At 40.6% G+C, this 24,492-nt stretch overlaps 1 protein-coding gene across 1 annotated transcript in view; it reads right to left on the bottom strand.

Moving 5' to 3' along the window:
• Window positions 1-24,492, bottom strand: part of SPINK5 (serine peptidase inhibitor Kazal type 5) — an 83,945-nt gene that overhangs the window by 12,168 nt on the left and 47,285 nt on the right. The window contains exons 18-28 of the mRNA XM_019809502.1: window positions 23,454-23,541; window positions 20,710-20,837; window positions 19,998-20,061; window positions 18,836-18,963; window positions 17,009-17,114; window positions 15,512-15,639; window positions 12,545-12,617; window positions 11,533-11,660; window positions 11,302-11,380; window positions 1,064-1,191; window positions 8-80 (exon numbers count right to left, since the gene is read on the bottom strand). Coding sequence (XP_019665061.1) covers window positions 8-80; window positions 1,064-1,191; window positions 11,302-11,380; window positions 11,533-11,660; window positions 12,545-12,617; window positions 15,512-15,639; window positions 17,009-17,114; window positions 18,836-18,963; window positions 19,998-20,061; window positions 20,710-20,837; window positions 23,454-23,541 — 1,123 coding nt within the window. The remainder of the gene's footprint in view (window positions 1-7; window positions 81-1,063; window positions 1,192-11,301; window positions 11,381-11,532; window positions 11,661-12,544; window positions 12,618-15,511; window positions 15,640-17,008; window positions 17,115-18,835; window positions 18,964-19,997; window positions 20,062-20,709; window positions 20,838-23,453; window positions 23,542-24,492) is intronic.

Raw genomic sequence — 24,492 nt, 5'->3', positions numbered from 1 at the left:
AAATGACCTTTGCGTCATCTGAGGGCTTGGCACTTGATTTCTCTTCGTCATTCTTTTTTCTTTCACTAGCTTCTCGCTCACTGCAGAATAAAAAAGGATAGGATTGTTTTTCTTTTAGGGTTCTTACCGAGTTTTTTAAATGAAATATTTCTCCAATTCTAAACCGTAGCAAATCTAACATTATTTTCTCATATCTAAAAAATACCTAAAATACTTTTTTTATTTTTTTAACTAATGAGTCTTAACTGTTGGAATTTTCATAGTGCACTTGGGGCAATGCTATCAACTTTCATAAATTCGGCTACTACACTGTCATCCAGAATGCTATGTTCCTAAAAGGATGTTGCATTTTTTCCTTAATAAAATATTTATATGGGGGGGAGTCTGGGTGGTTAAGAGTCTGCCTTCGGCTCAGGGAGTGATCCCGGCGTTGTGGGTTCGAGCCCCACATCAGGCTCCTCTGCTATGAGCCTGCTTCTTCCTCTCCCACTCCCCCTGCTTGTGCTCCCTCTCACGCTGGCTGTCTCTATCTCTGTCAAATAAATAAATAAAATCTTTAAAAAAATATATTTATATGGCTCTCATGTAGAGTTGCTTCATTTCTCCTTTCTCTTTTTCATATTAAATTAGAACTGAACTCTCCAATATCGATTTTCTTTATGTAGTTATATTCCTTTCAAGTTTATAAATATTTGAAAAATATTATCTCCTTGAATCCCTACGAGAAGTCTATCATGTAGAAATTGTTTCCTTTACATACAAGAGGAAGTATGTGGCACGTGGGGCATGACTCAGCTGATGTATTTCCTCTCTGAAGGCCAGGGATTTGGGCACCATCCAACAGCTGTCTCCCTGTCCCAGATGCTCTGGGTCTAATTATGCTTCTCATCATCAAAATAAACATTTCTGGCAAGAGTGTTCTGGAAGCTCACTGTCCTCTTCTAAAGTGAAGGCCTAGTACGTTTTTCATGTGCAATGTCCAGGGCCTTAAGTTTTAAATTAAAAAGATCTTCTTGCAAACAAGCACACCCCATCAAACTGATCAATAAACCTCTTCACGTACAAGATGCTCTGACACATAGCACACTTGTTGACGTGCATCTTGCCATCTGGACCTCGAACAGGGTTATTTTCTCTGGTGCAGATAAGCTTCCCTTCTCTCACCATATTCCGGAACTCGTGGCACTGATCCTGCCAGGAGAAACAGAAAAAAGATGTTACCATGATAGTCTGATCTCTAAAACTCAAACATAATTTGTGAGGTATAACATAATACTTGGGGGTGGGGGGGAATAAAAATCTAGAGAAAACAAAATTTTAGAGACAGAATGTGTTTCAAAGGCTCTTTATTCAATATTTGCTTAGGAAGCTAGAATCCTCTCCGTAGCATCCCTCTCCAATAATTACCTTGTCCCAGGGGAATTTCACTACTGCCTCAGGCAGCCTGTACTGTATTAACATAATTTTTAGCAGGCTGAGCTCCAAACCTGTCTCCCTGAAGCTGTACTCATTACTCCACACATAAGAAAGCCCTGGAATGAACTGATAGATGCTCTTTTGGCAAGACATTTAGCTCTGTTCCTCAAGAACAAAATAATATTTTATTATATGCCAGGCATTTTGTTGTGTGCCCTAATGGACTTAAGAGTACACAGGATAAGGCACTCATTATCTTCATTTTATAGATGATAAACACTCATTATTCTCATTTTATAGAGGAGAAAATAAGGCTCAGAGTGATTAAGTAAAGTCAATGTTGGAATTGTGATCAGAGATCTACTAACAAGCTTTGTTATTTTCTGTGCTTTTCCTAGCAGAGAATAAAACTCCTAAACACTTGTAAAAAGATAAAGCTGCCTTTTATATTCACTGAAAAATAAGAACCTTAAAAAGAAGACAGTGAGAATGAATCCACAGGATCTGGCCTCTACTGAAATTTTTGGATGTCTACAGAAATTTGTCATAAACTACCTGTAAGCTCAAAGAGCCAAAGGAAAGATGGGAAAATTACCTTGAAAAATACTGCTAGTAACGTGGATGGCAGTTGCCCTCTCTCCCTCCAGCCCTCCCTTCCTCCCTCTTTTCCTCACTTCCTTCCCAGCTTCCTTCCTTTCTTCCTCCTTTCCTCCCTTCCTACCTCCCTCCATTCCTCCCTCCTTTCTTTCTTCCCTCCCTCCCTTCCTTTCTTTCCCTTTCTCTTTCTTTCGAGATATTTTATCTATTTATTTTAGAGAGAGAGAGAGGGTGACTGGGAGGAGGAGCAAAGGGAGAGAGACAAGCAGACTTCACGCTGAGTGCAGAGCCCAAAGTGGGGCCTGATCTAGTGGGGCCTGATCTCACTACCCTGAGGATCATGACCTGAGCCAACATCAGGAGTCAGACGCTCAACTGACTGAGCCAGCCAGGTGCCCCTGTCCTTTCTTTAAATTGTGATACCCATGAAAACTCTAGACCTACTTTTATCTGCAGCATTAAAAAAGTTCTCTGGAATTAAACACTTGATCAAAATATTAAATGTCTCACAGCCATCATTTTTGGAAGTTGCTAGAATTATTTACTTTTCCAGCTATACAAAATCTCACACACATATATGTTTATGATAACACCCGTCTGCCCGTACTTCTGTCTTTGCTTTATGGGTGCAATCTCTGGCTCTTCTATCGATCATCTCTGTGTAGTTAACTTATCTGAGTTTTTCTCAACTGAAAAACTGGAACAATACCACCTACTGCATAGATTTGGGAAAGGCTTATTTATTTTTCATTGAGGTATGATTGATACTATATTAGTTTCAGATATACAACATAGTGATTTGACATTTGCATACTGGCCACCCCAATAAGTCTAGTTACCATCTGTACCCATACAAAGTTACCGCAATGTTACTGACTGTATTTCCATATAGACATTATATCTCCCTGACATTTATTCTAGAACTGGAAGTTTGTACTGGGTAGGTGGCCTGTATGGATAAATTTATTATGATTTGCCCCTCATAACTGACCACATGGACCCACATGTATACAGGCAGGCTAAGGAACGCTGTTTATGAGACTCATGCTGTGTGAATAAACTTGGGAGCCTGGCTGTTTGAAATATATTATCTGTCCTCCATACGGCCCTTCTGTTCTGGGTGCCAAGAGCTACAAATCTTGTCTCGCACCCCCTCCTGCTCAAGGCTGGGCTGGACCCCTAGAAGGGAATCCGGGAGGGGAGGCAGACAGACATAGCCTAGGCTCCTTGAAAATATAGAAACATGGTAACATAGAAATGCAGTTCACTGTAAACTGCAGGTAGGCAGACAAATGTTTAATTTCAAACCCTATTATTTGCCCTGTAAATATGGCCCTTCTGGGAGGGCTGGTTGGAAGTCTCACCTGAGAGAAGGATGTTCAGCCCAGGCCTCTCAGCCAGGACTCCAGCCTGGCTGTTCCCATGGGGCTTCCCCAGCTAAGAAGGCTGGATGTTGTAAGCACCTGATTTGGTGTAACGTTGCCTTATTCTCATTTATTGCCTACTATTACTTCCATCTATGTACAGATTCCTTTCCTCTTCTGTTCCTTTTAGGTTTCTATACTAATAATAAACTTTTCTTTCCTTTTTGAAACTGAAACATAGCTGTTGTGAATCTTTTGTTCAGAACAGCAGGCTTAAATATGATAATGCACGTGCTTTGTAAAAAATTTAACTTTGCAGATGTAGATAAGACCATAGCTCTCTTTTTGCCACACAAACACATGAAATGGACATTTTTCATATATGAATATATAGAGCATTTTTTTGTTTGAAATTTCTAAAATGGATATTAAAAAAAGAAAAATATTGACCAAGATTATAAATAGAATAGATGGCCAGTACAGATGATTTGAAGTTGTACAATAAAATCTTATCTCAAGACCATTTACCAAAATGCATAATAGATATTCCCAACATATTTTTTAAGAAAGAAAATTACTATTAATGGTTCATTTTGTAAGTCAGTAGAAGACCTAATGAAAAGTTCCCTCACGAACATTCATTAACATGAAAACTTCCCTGGGGAAACTTCATGATTTCTCTTTTCTAACTGGGGTCCATGGATGCATTAGAAGAGATTGTGCCATGTCATATTCTGTGTGTTAGTGCTGTAAAGCATCAAACATTATTTTTAAAGCCCTAACTGAATACAAGATGGCACTGGAACGCCAAGTCAAGAATTTATGATCTGGCTTTTTTTCAGCCGGTCCCCTGAGTTGAGCTGGATAGGTACCAGACCAGCAGGAACATCCACGGAATCAGCCTGAGATGCAGGAAGATACATCTGGATCTCTACAAATGAACATCTCCAGCGCTGAGTATCGAGGTATGAAGCGGGGAGCCGTGAAACCGCGCACAGATATTGGAAGCTAAACAGAAGGGGGAGGGAGCCGCCGTGTCAGGGCCCCGGGAAGCGGTAGCCACCTGCACGGGGGAGCGGACAGACCACGGACCCGCACGCTTGAGACAGCAGGCTGAGAAGGGAGCTCCGGGAGCGCACGCGGGACGGCTGGCGGTTGGCGGGCCACCTGCACGGGGGAGCAGGCGGACTCGCGGACAGGACTCGCGGACAGCACCCGCGAGACAGCAGACTTAGAAAGCGAGCTCCAGGAGCGCGCGCGCAGGGCGGCTGGCGGGCCACCTGCACCGGGGAGCGGGCGGACCGTGGACCCGCACTCTGGAAACGGCAGACTGAGTCCGTGAGCCGGGAGCGTGCACCACCAAGCATCTCACGGAGCTCCGGAGCTCCGGTGTGCTCACTGGATCGAGGCTGAGACCGGGAGCTCCGGGAGCGTCCGCGGGGCGGCTGGCGGCTGGAGGGCCACCTGCACGGGGGAGCAGGCGGACTCGCGGTCAGCACCCGTGAGACACCAGACTGAGACGGGGAGCTCCGGGAGCCCGCGCGGGGCGGCTGGCGGCGGGCGGGGTTGGAAACACAAAGGACAGAGACGTGCCGGCCCTGGAAGTGAGGGCTGGGACGCCGGGTGTGGGGCGCACAGCCCGGGATGCTGCAGGGTTGAGCAGCACCAACAGAAACAGAGTTAAAGTGGCCAGAACATCAGTGGAGAACGATCCGCGATCCCTCTGTTCTGAGACAGAGGCTGAATTTCAGCCGCTGCTGCTCTCTCAGAAGAGGCATAGCAAACCGCCAGGGAAAGCCGCCAGAGAACAAAAGCCCGGAAATACCGGCTCACAGGGTGCCCATCCCCATCCCCCCTCGCAAGGGACACAGAGACTCTACCCAAACAGGGTTTTCTGAGTACCTGCAGGCAGGCCCCTCCCCCAGAAGGCAGGCTGAAAAATCAAGAAGCCCACAACCCGGAGCGCCTGAGTGGCGCAGTCACCAAGCACCTGTCTTCGGATTAGGGTGTGATCACAACGCTCCGTAAGGAGTCCTTCATCGGGCTTCTCCACCGGGAACCTGCTTCTTCCTCTCCCACTCCTCTGCTTGGGTTCCCTTTCTTGCTGACTGTCTCTCTCTCTCTCAAATAAATAAATAAACTCTTTAAGGAAGAAGCCCACATCCCTAAGATCTCTATAAAACAAGGGCGCACGGCCTGGGTCCCAGTCAACACTTGGGCTCTGGACAACCCTGCAATCTCTCTTCATCAGAATGACGAGAAGGAGAAGTCCCCCCCAGCAAAGAAAAGATAATGAGTCTGTGGCCTCTGCCACAGAATTGGCCTCGGCCACAGAATTAATACATATGGATGTATCCCAATTATCAGAAATGGAATTCAGAGCAACAATGGTCAAGATGATGAGTAAACTTGAAAAAAGCATCAGAGAAAGCGTTGCTGAGAATATAGAATCCCTAAGGGCAGAAATGAGAGCGAATCTGACAGAAATTAAAAATTCAGTGGGCCAAATACAGTCAAAACTAGAGGCTCTGACGGCCAGGGTCACCGAGGCAGAGGAACGCGTTAGCGAATTGGAGGATGGGTTAGTAGAAGAAAAAACGAAAATAGAAGCTGGTCTTAAAAAAATCCACGCCCACGAATGTAGATTACGGGAGATTACTGACTCTATGAAACGATCCAATGTCAGAATCATCGGCATCCCTGAAGGGGTGGAGAAAAACAGAGGTCTAGAAGAGATATTTGAACAAATTGTAGCTGAAAACTTCCCTAATCTAGCAAGGGAAACAAGCATTCGTGTCCAAGAGGCAGAGAGGACCCCATCCAAGCTCAACCAGGACAAACCTACGCCACGGCATGTCATAGTGCAATTCGCAAATATTAGATCCAAGGATACAGTATTGAAAGCGGCCAGGGCAAAGAAATTTCTCACGTACCAAGGCAAAGGTATCAGGATTACGTCAGACCTGTCTACAGAGACCTGGAATGAGAGAAAGGCTTGGGGGGGCATTTTTAAAGCTCTTTCAGAGAAAAACATGCAGCCAAGGATCCTTTATCCAGCAAAGCTGTCATTCAGAATTGATGGAGAAATAAAGACGTTCCAAAATCGCCAATCATTAACCAATTTCGTAACCACGAAACCAGCCCTACAGGAGATATTAAGGGGGGCTCTATAAAGGTAAAAAGGCCCCAAGAGTGATACAGAGCAGCAAGTCACAACCGATACAAAGACTTTAAAGAGAAATGGCATCATTAAAATCATATCTGTCAATAATCTCTATCAATCTAAATGGCTTAAACTCTCCCATAAAACGCCACAGGGTTGCAGATTGGATAAAAAGACATGACCCATCCATTTGCTGTCTACAAGAGACTCATTTTGAACCCAAAGATGCATTCAGACTTAGAGTAAGGGGATGGAGTACCATCTTCCACGCAAATGGACCTCAAAAGAAAGCTGGAGTAGCAATTCTCATATCAGATAGACTGGATTTTAAACTAGAGGCCATAGAGAGAGATACAGAAGGGCACTATATTATTCTTAAAGGAAGTATTCAACAAGTGGATATGACAATTATTAATATATATGCCCCCAACAGGGGAGCAGCAAGATACACAAGCCAACTCTTAACCAAAATAAAGAGACATATAGATAAGAACACAGTAATAGTAGGGGACCTCAACACCCCACTATCAGAAATAGACAGAACACCCTGGCAAAAACTAAGCAAAGAATCAAAGGCTTTGAATGCCATACTCGACGAGTTGGACCTCATAGATATATATAGAACACTACACCCCAGAACCAAAGAATACTCATTCTATTCAAATGCCCATGGAACATTCTCAAGAATAGATCATGCTCTGGGACACAAAACAGGTCTCAGCCAATACCAAAAGATTGAAATTATCCCCTGCATATTCTCAGACCACAACGCTCTGAAATTGGAACTCAACCACAAGGAAAAACCTGGAAGAAACTCAAACACTTGGAGGCTAAGAACCATCCTGCTCAAGAATGACTCGATAAACCAGGAAATCAAAAAACAAATTAAACAATTTATGGAGACCAACGAGAATGAATACACAACGGTCCAAAACCTATGGGATACTGCAAAGGCAGTCCTAAGGGGGAAATACATAGCCATCCAAGCCTCACTCAAAAGAATAGAAAAATCTAAAATGCAGTTTCTATATTCTCACCTCAAGAAACTGGAACAGCAACAGAGGGACAGGCCTAACCCACTGACAAGGAAGGAGTTGACCAAGATTAGAGCAGAAATCAATGAATTAGAGACCAGAACCACAGTAGAGCAGATCAACAGGACTAGAAGCTGGTTCTTTGAGAGAATCCATAAAATTGATAGACCACTGGCAAAACTTGTCCAAAAACAAAGAGAAAGGACTGAGATTATTAAAATTATGACTGAAAAGGGAGAGGTCACGACCAGCACCATTGAAATTGCAAGGATTATTAGAAACTTTTATCAACAGCTATATGCCAAAAAACTAAACAATCTGGAAGAGATGGAGGCCTTCCTGGAAACCTATAAACTACCAAGACTGAAACAGGAAGAAATAGATTTCTTAAATAGGCCAATTAACTATGAAGAAATTGAGTCAGTGATAAACAACCTTCCAAATAATAAAACTCCAGGCCCAGACGGTTTTCCTGGGGAATTCTACCAAACATTCAAAGAAGAAATAATACCTATTCTCCTAAAGCTATTTCAAAAAATAGAAACAGAAGGAAAGCTACCAAACTCATTCTATGAGGCTAATATTACCTTGATCCCCAAACCAGGCAAAGACCCCCTCAAAAAGGAGAATTACAGACCGATTTCTCTAATGAATATGGATGCCAAAATCCTCAACAAGATCCTTGCTAATAGAATCCAACAGTACATTAAAAGGATTATCCATCATGACCAAGTGGGATTCATACCTGGGATGCAAGCATGGTTCAACACTCGCAAATCAATCAATGTGATACATCATATCAACAAGAAAAGACTCAAGAACCATATGATCCTCTCAATTGATGCAGAAAAAGCATTTGACAAAATACAGCATCCTTTCCTGATTAAAACCCTTCAGAGTGTAGGAATAGAGGGTACATTTCTCAATCTCATAAAAGCCATCTATGAAAAGCCTACTGCAAGCATTATTCTCAATGGGGAAAAGCTGGAAGCCTTTCCCTTAAGATCAGGAACACGACAAGGATGCCCACTCTCGCCACTATTATTCAACATAGTACTAGAAGTCCTTGCAACAGCAATCAGAAGACAAAAAGGGATCAAAGGTATCCAAATCGGCAAAGAAGAAGTCAAACTGTCTCTCTTTGCAGATGACATGATACTCTATATGGAAAACCCAAAGGAATCCACTCCCAAACTATTAGAAGTTATAGAACAATTCAGTAAGGTGGCAGGATACAAAATCAATGCCCAGAAATCAGTTGCATTTCTATACACGAATAACGAGACTGAAGAAAGAGAAATTAGGGAATCCATCCCATTTACAATAACACCAAAAACCATGCGTTACCTTGGAATTAACTTAACCAGAGACGTAAAGGACCTATATGCTAGAAACTATAGATCACTTTTGAAAGATATTGAGGAAGACATAAAAAGATGGAAAAATATTCCATGCTCATGGATTGGAAGAATTAACATAGTTAAAATGTCCATACTACCCAGAGCAATCTACACTTTCAATGCTATCCCGATCAAAATACCGAGGACATTTTTCAAAGAACTGGAACAAATAGTCCTTAAATTTGTATGGAACCAGAAAAGGCCCCGAATCTCCAAGGAACTGTTGAAAAGGAAAAACAAAGCTGGGGGCATCACAATGCCGGATTTCGAGCTGTACTACAAAGCTGTGATCACAAAGACAGCATGGTACTGGCACAAAAACAGACACATCGACCAATGGAACAGAATAGAGAACCCAGAAATGGACCCTCGGCTCTTTGGGCAACTAATCTTTGATAAAGCAGGAAAAAACATCCGGTGGAAAAAAGACAGTCTCTTCAATAAATGGTGCTGGGAAAATTGGACAGCTACATGCAAAAGAATGAAACTTGACCACTCTCTCACACCATACACAAAAATAAACTCCAAATGGATGAAAGACCTCAATGTGAGACAGGAATCCATCAAAATTCTAGAGGAGAACATAGGCAACAACTTCTATGACATCGGCCAGAGCAACCTTTTTCACGACACATCTCCAAAGGCAAGAGAAATAAAAGATAAAATGAACTTATGGGACTTTATCAGGATAAAGAGCTTCTGCACAGCCAAGGAAACAGTCAAAAAAACTAAGAGACAGCCCACGGAATGGGAGAATATATTTGCAAAGGACACCACAGATAAAGGACTGGTATCCAAGATCTACAAAGAACTTCTCAAACTCAATACACGAGAAACAAATAAACAAATCATAAAATGGGCAGAAGATATGAACAGACACTTTTCCAATGAAGACATACAAATGGCTAACAGACACATGAAAAAATGTTCAAAATCATTAGCCATCAGGGAAATTCAAATCAAAACCACACTGAGATACCACCTTACGCCAGTTAGAATGGCAAAGATAGACAAGGCAAGAAACAACAATTGTTGGAGAGGATGTGGAGAAAGGGGATCCCTCCTACATTGTTGGTGGGAATGCAAGTTGGTACAGCCACTCTGGAAAACAGTGTGGAGGTCCCTTAAAAAGTTAAAAATTGAACTACCCTATGACCCAGCCATTGCACTACTGGGTGTTTACCCCAAAGATACAGACGTAGTAAAGAGAAGGGCCATATGCACCCCAATGTTCATAGCTGCATTGTCCACAATAGCCAAATCATGGAAGGAGCCGAGATGCCCTTCAACAGATGACTGGATTAAGAAGCTGTGGTCCATATATACAATGGAATATTACTCAGCTATCAGAAAGAACGAATTCTCAACATTTGCTGCAACATGGACGGCACTGGAGGAGATAATGCTAAGTGAAATAAGTCAAGCAGAGAAAGACAATTATCATATGATTTCTCTCATCTATGGAACATAAGAACTAGGATGATCGGTAGGGGAAGAAAGGGATAAAGAAAAGGGGGGTAATCAGAAGGGGGAATGAAACATGAGAGACTATGGACTATGAGAAACAAACTGAAGACTTCAGAGGGGAGGGGGTGGGGGAATGGGATAGACTGGTGATGGGTAGTAAGGAGGGCACGTATTGCATGGTGCACTGGGTGTTATACGCAACTTGAAGCATCAAACTTTACATCGGAATCTGGGGATGTACTGTATGGTGATTAACATAATATAATAAAATTAAAAAAATAAATAAATAAAAGAATTTATGATCTGGAGCTCTAAGTTTTTGATATTTGCTTTCTTGTTTGCAATTTTGGTATCTATTTGCTTAATTATTTGTTTTAAAACTTCAGAGAAGAGGGGCACCTGGGTGGCCCAGTCAGTTAAGCATCTGACTCTTGGTTTTGGCTCAGGTGGAGATCTCACGGGTGGTGAGATGGAGCCCCATGTTGGACTCTGTGCTCAGCGGGGCGTCTGCTGGAGAGTCTCTCCTTCTGCCCCTCCCCCCACCTACACGCACATGCTCTCTCTCAAATAAATAAATAAATGTTTTAAAAAAATAAAACTTCAGAGAAGAAATCCATTTGATAATAACAATAGCTTGTTTATTGTCATTGGTCCTGCAAATAGGTGGTAATTGTATCAGAGCTGCTTTCAGGGCATTGAATAGCATGCTATTTCTTCGCAAGATCTGGCCATGCTCTCCTGTTCATTATTATATACACAATGAGTGGGACAGAGTAAGCATTCCATAAATATTTGTTTAATGAATTAACCTTACAACCAAGCTTCCAGCTTTAGATATTAGTATATCTAACACACGCTACCTGGTTTTCATTGCTTTTTTCTCCTGTGTTTCTCAAGTTGTCCTCGTATTTCTTTTTATTTTCAGCTGCCTCCCTTTCCCTTGAATAAAAAATGGAAAAAACATTTCAGTCAAAGCAAACTCATTAGTAATTAGAACTGTTTTTAAAAAGAAGTCATTCTCTCAAACTGCTGAGAAATGATTATCATACTTCAATATTCACAATTAAAGGCCCATTTTTGAAAATACTCACAGTTTGTCCTTACACATAGCACACTTATTGCCATGTGTCTTGCCATCTGGACCCCGGACAGGGTCACTTTCTCGGGTACAGATAAGTTTTCCATTTTTCATTTGGCTTCTAAACTCATCACACGTGTCCTAAAAAGATGGAAAGATTATACTGGAAATGACTGTTTCCACATAGTATTTGATTGGGCTTGAAAATCTGAAGATTTTGATTCTAGAGTTAGGCAGCCACTTAACTTGCTGGGAGGCAGTATAATGACCTACAAACACATCCACATTCTAATTCCTGGGACCTGTAAAAATTAGCCTTATATGGTAAGGAAAAATTAAGACTGAAGACAGAATTAAGATGGCTAATTAGCTGCCCTTAACATGGAGAGATTATCCTGAATTATCTGGGTGGCCCAGTGTAATCACAAAGGTTCTCATGAGTTAAAGATGGAGGAAGGAAAGTCAGTATCAGAGTGATGCAGCATGAAAACAATTCAACTGGCCACTGCTGATTTTAAAGGTGGCCACGAGCCAAGGAATGCCGGCAGCCTCTATTGATTAGAAGAGGCTATGAAACAGATCTTCCCTAGAGCCTCCACAAAGAAACACAGTGCTGCTGACACCTTGGTTTTAACACAATGAGACTTCCAAATTCCAGAAAGGCATGATAATGAATTTGTGTCGTTTTAAGGCACTGTTAATAGTAATTTGTTACAGCAGTTGAGCCTCATTCTCCCTATGTATAAAATAAAGTTAAAAAATGTATTTGACCAGGTTGTTGAGACAATAAAGTAAACTACTATTTTAAAAGTGCTCTGCAATAATGTTAGACTGAAAGATTCCCATTTGGCATTAAATTTCTACACTGAACAAGTTACCAGCAATATTGACGCGTATGATGGCTTCTGACCTTCTTAGGGCGAAGATCTTGGCTGGCAACATTGACATTCTCTTTCCATATTTTTGATTGCCAAGTATTGACTTACAGAAAGACCATTCTTGTCAAAATCTAGTTAGCGACTCACCTTTTCTGATGCAGATTCAGTTCCATTTGATCTGTAGCCGGAATGCTTATTTTTTTCCTCTGCTTCTCTTTCCCTGGAAGAGAAAAGAGTCAATGGTCATCCTGTTAACCCAAACTTAGGTTTGGAAGTAGCATTTAAGTTTGGGTATCCTAAACCACCGCCTTCACAGAGAATCTCTGTGCATCCCTGAGGCAGATAGTCAGTTCAGTTATTAGGAATCTTCCTCATCATAGGGTATGTAAGGTAGATATTATAGGTAGATCAACTCAAGTAATTTCAAAGTGTCCTTTATTTGTGTCCAGATTTAACTCTGTCTAACTTCTGTCCTTCAGCCTTACTTCATTCACAATCCCAGGACAACACAGAACAGGTTTGCTGAATCCATTACCTCTTTTTGATATTAACCCATCAGATATTCAGAGGCAAGTTTCAGGTCTTAAGCCCAGTGTCCTCATCTTTTCATCATAAGTTGTGGTTTTTAATTCACCACCAACTCACCATTCTAATGCTCTGATGAGTAAGGCAACCCAATAGAGTATTATTTCCTGAAGTATGGAGCCCAAGATAGAAAACAAGTAATCTAGAAAGTACCTTTGGATCATGTTTTGTTGTTGTTGTTAATCTCTTACTTTTCTGATAAAATATTTATGTCAGTGGTCCCCGAAGTTTTCATGTGCATTAAGAAACACTGAGATTGTTAAAAATTCAGATCCATTGACCATCCCAACAGGTTTACTGACAAGATCTAGACTGGGATTCTAGCCTGATTTTTAACAAGCCAGGTCATTCTTCTTTCAAAGTTTCATTTGGTTTTGTACACAAAACAAACATGTGTATGAATGTACATAACATGAATATATATATATTTTTTTAGGGAGTTCCTTTGTGTAGTAAAGTGGTAGTAAAACATATCCTGAAGATTCAAACATATATAAAGTCATGACATTTTAATCAAGTACTACAGGAAGAAGAGGGTACAGTAATGATTCAGTTTAGTGGAATTCTAGTGATAATCACGGCTCTGATCAAAAGCTCCAGTGACCTCTGATCACATATAGAATAAAATCCAGTGTCCTTCTCTTGGCCTAAAAATGCCTTATTTGATCTCTCCAAATTAATTTTCTACAATTTTCCATGTAATAATTTTGAGACATGATGACCTCCTTTCTGTTTCTTGATCTTGGTAATTTTACATCTTCAGGAGTTTGCATTGGTTCTTGTTCTGCCTAAAACTTTCTTCCTCCAGATGTCCAGATAGTTCACTTCACTCAATTTTACAGGTATCCCTCACACATCAGGCCTTCCCTGAACACCATAAACAAAGCAGCAACTGCAATTCCTTTCTGGTGCCTTATTCTGCTTTATTTTCCTCATTACTATAAGGCCTTGTGCTACATAGTTATCTCCTTATTTATTTATAATCTGTCTTTTCTATATTATATTGTAGTTCCATGGCAGGAACTTTGTTTTGTTCACATCAAGAATACTTGTTCATGAGTAGTGACTGTTGCATAGCAGACAATCAAAAATCATTTATTGTCAGATGAATGATTCCCAAAGATCGTAAAAAATATTCCATTTGTGTTGTGTTTTGTTAAATACTCCAGGTGAGTATCTTATAACGTAGATGACACTGATTACAATGGCAAAATTTGGTCCTCATAATTTTCTGCATCTGAGAATCATTTGTTCCTTAACCAAATTATCTACTATTAGTATGTGATGCAAAAAGAAACAAAGTCATAAGTAAAAAGCTATCTCGATTATGTTGGTCATATCTGGAAAGTAGAAGTTGTGCAAAAGGGTAACAGCATAGTGTAAGAGATCATAAAATTAGTTATGCTGTTACGTATTATTTACTGAACACGAATGATGGTGTTAAGAGTGACAATTCACATTTACTGCGTGCCTACTTTGTGCAAGGCACTGTATTAAGAGTTTTACATGGTTCCTCTCATTGAACTTTCAAAAGAAATATTATGTGGCTCTGATGATTATTGTTGCCTCTACCCCCATTATAATTACAAGCAGAGGAAGCCTGGGGAAGTGAAACAACCTGGCGTGGAACATGAAGCTGAAATCATCTGATGCTAAAAGCCCAGCACTATTCTGTTCTACTGCCCTGCTTCTATTAAAGACTTTTCATAATGTGAATAAATATTAGGCTGGTATTCAGAGGAACTGAATTTGGTTTCAGCTCTGAAGTTCACACCCCCATGAACTTAAAAAAAATTTCAGGTTTTCTCATCTGTCAAATGCAACATTTGCATTAATTAGATTTTCTCACATGGCCTATACTGTCACAAGACTGTAATTTCTTTTCCAGGAGAAAGGTGAAAAAGGTGTATGTGTGGAGAAGCATTACTTATTAAACACACATCAAGTAAATGCTATACTTAATAGCATTATGCTATAGGCATCAAATTTTAGAACTACGAGTACCCTTCGAGGTCACTTAGAAAACTACCTTAATACACAGCAGTGATTCTGTTACTTGCCTCAGTAACACAAATCAGGTGTGGCTGAGTTGGGTAATAGGGGACTCCAATTCAGTACCATTCACCATGGGAAAATAGAAGAAACACACCTTGGATTATACAATAAATGTGTTGTATACACATAAGAAACAACCCTCTTCTACTATGCCTATGAACTATCCCAAATGACCTTCACAAATTCTCCACAGGATTTAGGCCTTATATGTTCTAAAGCACAATTATCTACCATGATGGCACTTACAGGCCACAGAATTATGATAGAAAAAATAGAGTAGGAATCAGACATTGATTAGCTGCCAGTGCTAGGGCTTGTTGTTCCCTAGGGGATACATGAAGAAGAGACAATAATTGGGAATTAACAAAAAAGAATAATTTTCCTGGAGGGAGTGGTAAGTAAATGAGAAAGAGCCAGTCATTCAGGAGGAGGTGGTGACTATCTTTCAGACTGCCAGTGGAAAGAAGTACTTACAGTATCGCTTTACACATGGTACACTTATTGTTGTACGACTTGCCATCAGCATCACGTACGGGGTCACGCTCCCGAGTACAGCTGAGTTTTCCATTTTGCATTTTGTCTCGATACTCTGCACACTGGTCCTGAAAAAGGAAAGTCAGTCTCTGGATTACCTGAACTAGTGTACTGCTGTTAAGTTTAACAAACTTAACTCAAAACCATTTGAGTAAGAGAAGTTCTGATATACCTCCTTTTATATATAACATCTTACCACTGCTATCCACAGAGAAAGGGGACTGGAATTACCCATATTCTAAGATGTCAGTTGTCATGGATAATAATATTGCTTTTAAGGTTCTACACAGGGAAATTATCAAGCTGGCTGTGAATTAATAGCATGTATGAAGGGTCCGCAAACTATAGTCTACAGGACTAATCTGTCCTGCTGCCTGTTTTTATATATGGGATTTTATAAATAAAACTTGAAACACAACCTTGCTCACTCAGGTATATTTATGGCTGCTTTCTGACAACAACGGCAGAACTGAATAGAAGCAGCAAAGACTATATGACTCAGAATGCCTAAAATATTTGCTATCTGGCGTTTACAGAAAAAAAAAAGTTGCTAAGGAAGACAGGCTCAAGCCAACAGTGGAGAAGAGAGACAAAGGGCCTTACCAGCTCTCCCCCTTGACAGTGAGGATGTAGCCTCCTTAAGGAGAAAGATGGAAAAACAGAAGAGCCAGAATTTATCAAAGACATATGTTGAGCCTGTGTCAGATCTGGAAGCAAAAAGATGGTCTTGATATCCCAAAGTCGTAAGAAGAGAAATCAAAGCTGTCATCTTATGCAGTGGTGTGCATAGGCCCGAGGAGGGGGCTTACAGGCAATCACTGTCATTCTGACCCTTCAAAATGTCTCAGCAAATGTGCTAAAAACTTGCCTAACTTATTTTATTTTATCCCTGTAAGAGTGCTGCTGAAGAAGGGAAACTAGAGTTCAGGGAGATGAAGTAATTCATTCCATGCTGCACGAGTCCTGCCTGGCAGGGGCAGGGTTGTACCCCAGACTATCTGGCTCTGAAAACCCTGCTGTTTCACCATATTGTGATGCCTTGGATCCCAACAGAAAATCTGCCTCTAACACGTGGCTCCACTGAGGGAAAGAGAGAATAATAAGAGAAAAGGAAGAGCATGTGATGCTGACATGGAATGCCTAGAAGTCTCTCCTGAGAGAATGCCACGGTCTCTCCTGTGATCAATTATTGGCATGAGAGCTACATTATGTAAAAAAGGGTCAGGAGACTGGGATAATCAACATGTTAATTATTTCCAGGTTTAAAGAAGTCAAAATGAGCCCTAGAGAGATGAAAAATTACCAAGATATTACCCTACAGTTTCAAGGGGGAATTCCCCTGTCCTTCCAAGGACGCTTTCACACCCAGCATGGCATCCGTTCCCCTCGTCAGTGACTTGCGTCCACCCTGCTTGTGCAAATTAGAGGTTCTCTCACCTGAGCTTTCCCTCCTCCGCCGCTGCCGCTGTCGTGGGAGCTATGCCCCGCAGCATTTCTCTGATCTTCCTCTTCTTTTCTCTTTCTTTCTTCATCTTCTTTCTGGCTGGAAATTAGAAAGGGGGAGGTAGGGAATAATAGATTAACAGAGAGTGGACTGCATTTCTGTGAGTTCCTCATCCTGTGACCAAATCAGATTTGTGTAGAATTCACCAGCATTTACTGAACATCTACCGTGTTGCAGGCCCTCCTCTGAAAACAGAAAGATGAATTACATGGAGTCCTTCTGCTTGGAAGAGCTCTCCCTGCTGTAGAGGAAAACCAACATGTATGTAAACACAATCGAGACCACATGAGCGACTTATCAACCCTTCATAAATGCTCACTGTGACTCCCACCTGGATTCTTCTCATATACCTCGGAGCCAAGAGGTCCAAGAATAATTATCTTTTCCACCAGATGTGCCCTTGTTCCTAGATTTTCTACCTTTCATGAAGAACAAAACACTGGCCCTGCTCCCGCCTCCCAGCTCCCACAGCTGTTGCCACCATGACACTGATTTCACGTCTCACCTTCTCTCCGGTTTCTCTCACTCTAGTTACTGCTCCCGGATTCCTGCAAACCCCTTCCACCACCAGCAGCATTCCAAATCTCTGTCCTTTCCTTCTCTTTTTTTCCTTTTTACTGCCAACATATCAGTCTTTCCAAAGGAACCATATTTATGCCACTTACTCTCCTACCTGAAAAATTTTAGCAGCTTCCCACGATATATAGATCCATGATCTGGCACTCAAACCCAGCAAAGTGGCTAAGTTCTAATGAAATTAAATGACTTGCTCTTTACTCTTAATACTGTTTCCTTAGTTTTAGAGCTTTACTATGCTTTTTCCTTCTTCTCTTCTCATTCCTTCCTGAACTGTTCACTTCTTATCCAAATTATAAAGTCCAGTTCTACTCTCCCATAAAACTTATTAACTCTCTCTTCCTTGAAGTACTAGAACACATTGAATACATCATTTATCATTTAGTAATTCCTCCTTCGTATTTTTAAAAAATATGTATTTATTTATTTTAGAGAGAGAGCAGAGGGAGGGGCAGAGGAAGAGGGAGAGAAGCAGACTCCCCACGAAGTGCAGAGTCTGATGTGGGGCTGATCCCAAGACCCTGAGATCATGACCTAAGCTGAAACCAAGAATCAGATGCTCCACTGACTGAGTCACCTGGGCGCCCATCCTCCTCTGTATTATATGAACTTGTACCCATGTGTAATCCTTAGTCAACTGTATGGTTTCTGAGAAGTCTATTTCATCCATCTATGTACAATCATTATTCCCATTATACGTTGTCGATGTTCAGTAAATGGCTATTGAATGATGAAATATTTTATATGTACTTCTGAACTTTGTGTAAAGAACTTTTTTTCATTTTGCTAAAAATGTGATATTTTCAAAAACACAGGTAGAAAGTTAAACTGACAGTAAAATATGTTTATTATCTTCCCAGAGGTATTTAAAAGATGGTGTAGAGAAGTGATCCATCAGAGAGCAAAGGACTTAAAATCTTACCAAGAAAGATGTTGTGATCTATTAATAGGTAGGCTCTATTCCAGAATTTATAGAGAATGCAATACCCTAGTCATATATTGCCTAGTTCTAGAATTGTGAAACTTGGCCTTTATAAAGAAAGATTTGCCCAAAAATGTTCTACAGGGAATCATTTGCTCCCTTTATATGTGAAGAAAGGAGAAACACAATAGACATTATCTTCCTGGCTCTCTGTCTCCCCAACTCTGCCAACCCCCAGCACGAGCTTCATTTGTGCACTCACAAGACAGCTTTACACATGGCACACTTGTTGCCGTGGGTCTTGCCATCTGGGCCGCGCACGGGATCATTTTCTCGTGTGCAGAAAAGATTTCCATTTTGCAAAAGGCTCCGAAATTCACTGCATGTATCCTAAAGTAAAGGAGGAGAAAAGGCAAGAGTGTGGGTATTTTTTATAAATTACTTTGTTAGGTTCCTTCCAAGTGCTTCCCAGTAAAACAGGAACAGGAAATGATCTCTGGGTATTTTTCTTCCTGACAATTGTTTCATACAATTCCTACTAAACACACATGACTTAAAAAGAAGCTTCTCTTTCTTTTTCCTTGAGATTTAGCCCCAAATCCATACTGAATCTGCACCCACACATAAGAAAGAAGCCCTTAATAACCTGGGTTCTTTAAGAACTGGCCACTCATCTTTGATCGGGAAAAACAAATGACCTCAAACCTGAAAAAAATCTACTTGGAATTAAACTTTTTGAAATCCAGAACATATCACCCCAGATTATTCTAGTGTGCCAATGTATTATTTTTATTTCCCCCAAAATGCTGGCACCAGAAATAATTAAAGATAAAGTGAAGAACACAACTGATGTGATCTAATGCGGTCATTCAAAACGACATAGTGGATTAGGAATAATGCTAGATTTGGGTCTAGAGGTCTAGGTTTGAACTCTTTTGTTTCCATTTTTCAACTGTGAGAACTCTGAAATATAAAGATGTGGAATCCGATGCCAATAGTCCCACTGCAGTTTTTTCCTTCTCTCTGGATTTTAAATCTTCAATTAAAAATATGGGAATGAGGTGAATCAGATGTTAGCAAACTATGGTCTATAAGCAAAATTTGGCCCACCACCTAGTTTTGTAAATAAAGTCTTCTTGGAACACATCCATGCCCCTTTATCTGCATTATTACCTATGGCTGCTTTACAGCTATGACAGCAGAGTTGGGACAGAGACTAAATGGCCACAACCTAAAATGTCTACTATCTGGTCCTTTAAGAAAATTCTGTCAAATCCTAGACTAGTTGAACCTTGAGTTCTCTTACATAGGCTTTCAGTAATTCCATGTTTTTTTGTTATGTTTTGTTTTTGTTTGTTTTTTTTTCACAGAGAAACTGCAAAAACTCATCCTTCACTGTGGTATTAACCTTCCAGGATAACTACCTTTTCAGCTTCTCTCTTAGCTTTTGTTCTGGATTCAGCTTCTTTTTCTTTTGCTTCTTGCTGGCTGTAGGAGGGGGAGAGGGGAGAATCATTCCTAGCACCTATTACCTATTATCCTAAAGGGGAAATCTCTCCAGATAGAAATATCTCATTATTTCCATACCTCTACCAACTGAGCTTGGGAGTAGGAAGGTAAATGCACAGCTCTCCATATTGTTTTTTGTTTTTAATATTGTTTAAAAAATAAGACACATGGGTCATAGCAACCAGTAAACAAATTTTTAGCACTACATTCTTTTGGAAAATAAAGATATTGTTCTTCTTCCCAGAAAGCAATGAGGATGCTTGAAAATATTTACTAGATGTCAGCAAATTTTCAATTTGTTAGTGCCTAGTAATCACATCTTTGGATTATTCATGGTAGTATGTATGCAGAGAACAGGTATCCCAGTCCTTATATGCCATTAACTCTGGGGGAATCTGCTGTGAGCACATGGTCCTCCCTGGAGCAATTCAAGTACATTTTAGAACACTGAGAATACCTCAAAGAAATTCACAAAAGTATATGGCTTTATAGCTGTAAATCCTTGAACTCCACGCAAAGATAGCTTCCAAATCTACTTCCTCGAGAAAACCTTCAGTGTGACCTCCCTTGCCTGCCCCAGGCCTATCTTCTCCCACACTCAGCAGCAGTGGCTGAGGCTCGACTCACAAAAAGGCTTCACACATGGAGCACGTATTGCCATGCATTTTCCCATCTGGGCCTTCAATGGGGTCGTTCTCCCTGGTGCACGGGAGTCGTCCGTTTCTCACATAGTTACGGTATTCACTGCACAGCTCCTGCCAAATGAAGGTGGATTTAAGAATCAGGTAATTAAATACTGGATAACTCCTCCACAGCACCCCTCTGAAAACTGTGATAGAATGCTCCCAAATGTAGTGGATACATCAAAATGGCGATGTAGAAGGTCCATATTACCAAGATACTTTTCAGGGACCTAGGTCACACGTTATCTGGAAAGTAAGATTACGTTACTGATATCATTAGAAAACCTTCAATTCAACTCAAATATTATTCATGGCTAGGTACTGTGAGATATATGAAGAAGAATCATCTATTGCTCCTTTTGTAAAAAAAAAAAAAAAAGAAAGAAAGAAAATAATTTGTGATTGGCAGAATAATAGCTCCTACCCCCCAAATTTGTCCAATCTAATACCCAGATCCTATGAATATATTACCTTACTGGGCAAAAGGGATTTTGCAGATGTAATTAAGAACCTTGAGATGGGGAGATTCTCCTGGATTATCCTAGTGTCCCCAATGTAACTGCAGGGGTCAGTCCTTAAAATTGGAAGAGTGAGACAGGAGAGAATGAGAGAGAGTTACAACTGCAGAAGAACAGTCAGAGATGCGATGTTGTTGGCTTTGAAGATGATGGAAGGGGTCCAAGAGCTAAGGAGCACGATGGCTTCTAGAAGTGAGAAAAAGCTAAGAGACAAATTTTCCCCTAGATATTCCAGAAAGGAACAGAGCCCTACCAACCCTTTGATTTAGCTCAGTGAGATCCAGGTCAGCCTTTTTTTTTTTTTTTTTAAAGATCTTATTTATTTATTTGACAGTGAGAGAAAAAGAGAGAGAGAGAGAACAAGCATGGGGAGTGGAGGCAGAGAGAGAGGGAGAAGCAGGCTCCCCACTGAGCAGGGAGCCCGATGTGGGGCTTGATGCCAGGACCCTGAGATCATGACCTAGGCCAAAGGCAGATGCTTAACTGACTGAGCCACCCAGGCACCCCCAGGTCAGACTTCTAATGTAAAAACCAAAGATAATAGGTTTGTATTGCTTTAGGCCACCAGGTTTGTGGTAATCTGTTAGAGCAACCATAAAAAACAAATATAGAGTATTTAGAGTCTTTGGAGAAAGTGCATAGAAGCATCTGTAAGTTAGAATAAAACCAACAATGTAATTGGTAAATAAAGGAAAATTGCTGGCATAATAGATGATAGAGCTATTAAGTATATTGTATAAATGGGGAAAATCTTTGGAGGGCAGCTAATACTTATTCTGAGCCATGAAAAGTGACCAGAATTTTGACAGAAGAAAGGGATAGTTATGTCTGAGTATGAGGGGTCCATACAGAAAGTAAAGTTCATTGCATGTATAATACTGAAGAATTAAGGCATGTGAGGGACTGTGCTGATACACATGGGTAAGTTCCTCGGGACTTCATAAAAATAATACACATAATAATATTTTATAAGTGAAGAAAATAAGACACAAAACTGTCTGCCTTACTGGTAGGGAGACACAGCCAGTATTTGAGCCCTGGCAGCATAAGTCCAGAGTTCAGGTTTTTTACCATAACGTGACTGAGTCCATAAGATGGATACCTTGAATCAATGCTTGGTGTGCCCAAGAAGCAACAAGGCGGCCACTGTGGCTGGCACAAGGGTGGCGATGGGTAGAAAGTAGGAAATGAGGTCTGAGAGGTGGCAGACGTCAGATCATGCATGGCACTGTAAGCCACTAGAAGGACCTTGGTTCTTACTCTGAGTGAGATGAGAAGCCACTGGGTGACACAACCTGCCTTATGTTTTTAAATAATTACTTTGGTTTCTGAGTTGAGGGTAGATTGTAAGAAACAAAGGTGAGAGCAGGGAGAACAGTAAGAAGTCAGGTCTTCCAAATTATAAAAGGATACAGGAGAGGAGGAATGAAGACCTGAGGCACACCCCGTCAGAATCTTACAAATGGTGACAGGGTGCAAGATCTAAGGTGTATCATGGACATTATAGCCAGAACTTGTGGTCCAACTGCTGGCTCTCAAATTATTAATTTATATATTTCCTAACTTCTTATCTGAGCTCTGAGTCCTCTTCTATAAAATACAGACAATAATACATACCTTGAATGGTTACTACAAAGATCAGCCCTAAAATGGCTATACCATATGGCGTATAGCAGCAACTAAATAATTAATAGCCGTCATCATCATCATCATCATCATCATCATGTGAGAATGCAAACCCAAGGCTCAAAAATGCTGTTAAGTAATTTCCCCAAAATCTCACAGAAAATTAAGTGGGATTAAAACTTAGGGTTTGTATGTTTTGTTTTGTTTTGTTTTGAACTAACCATCCTTATATAAAAAGATACAGAGAAAAATCTGAAATCTGCCTCTATTGGTTTGTATTCAGACAACAAGATAGCCATCTATATATATTTCTTTCTTGGGGATAATACAATTCACGTGGTCAGTGGAGAAAATGGTGACTGACCTCTTCTCAAATGCACAAGCAACTAAATCAGAGGGAAGAAGGAATCTTCTTATACACAAGGATCCAAATAAATACTCTCAGTCTGTAAAGTCACTAAGGACACTGGGATGAGGAGGCAGGAGCGGGAGGCTAGTCTAGGGGAATGGAATATTTACGTGTTCTAAAATCTAAAACAGTTACCTGTGCTGCTTCTCTTTTCACTTTCTCAGGCTTTGCTTTGTCCTTTCTTTCCTTGACATTATTTTTCTCTTCTTCTTCTTCAAGTTTGCTGCAATTAAAAACAAAGAAGGTACAAGCTAAGCAGGATTTCCCATTCTCTATGATAATGTATTTTAAAAAGGGATGAGGATCTTCCAGAGAGGTCAGATTCACTCTTCAGTAAAAATCTACCCAGTCTAAGAGATGCTATCACTGTGCCAAATAATGCAGATAATAAACAAAATAATAATGAAATACAATCCACCCTTAAAAAAAAAACTAGCATGATCTTTTATCAGTATTAAACCCTCAAGTAGTCTTGATTCCATCAGTCTTATCCCATCAATCAGTGACTTCAGTGATTTGAAAGAAGCCACAGTCACCTTGATTTCCAAAAATCGTGCAACTTTTCCTATGTAAATAGCAACCATATCAGTGATGAAAGCCAGAGGTGATACCAAGACAGATGATGGGCCCATAGTCAAAATAAACCATGTTTCACTATAAAATTAAAATTTTAGATATTAGTTTAAGGGGATTAATATTCAAGTTGAAGTTCAAGTTTTAGAATAATTATCCAAGTCTAAGAAGATTCAACAATTAATATGTTAGGTTGATCATGAGCCTAAGCTTCTGGCTTTCTTGCCATTTTCTATTGATACACAGCTTATCAAATCTGGAAACTGTAGCACTGATCACATCTCATCTAGTCATCAGCACAACACGGACAAATGGATCAAGTGAGAAAAGAGCCTTGATGTCCTGAATCGCAGGCCACTGTGTACACTACTGGCATAGTCTGTCAATCTCGCCTTTAAGGAAATATGTGCACATACCTGAGACTGGACAAGGACATGTGAAAGTTAAGGGACAACAATAACTTTGCAGCTTTTCAACAGATATTATTTAAACACTTTCCTCAGCATTTACCTTAGCCTGAGACTCTATAGAGGATGAGGAATCTAAGAAGGAGGAGACCCTGAGGAGGTAATAGTCAATTTCTCCTATACTGTCTCACTCA

The sequence above is a fragment of the Ailuropoda melanoleuca genome, chromosome 3 (genome assembly GCF_002007445.2).
Source record: "Ailuropoda melanoleuca isolate Jingjing chromosome 3, ASM200744v2, whole genome shotgun sequence".
NCBI lineage: Eukaryota > Metazoa > Chordata > Mammalia > Carnivora > Ursidae > Ailuropoda > Ailuropoda melanoleuca.
The sequence above is the reverse complement of the archived record's forward strand: the minus strand, read 5'-3'. Positions and strand labels throughout refer to the sequence as shown.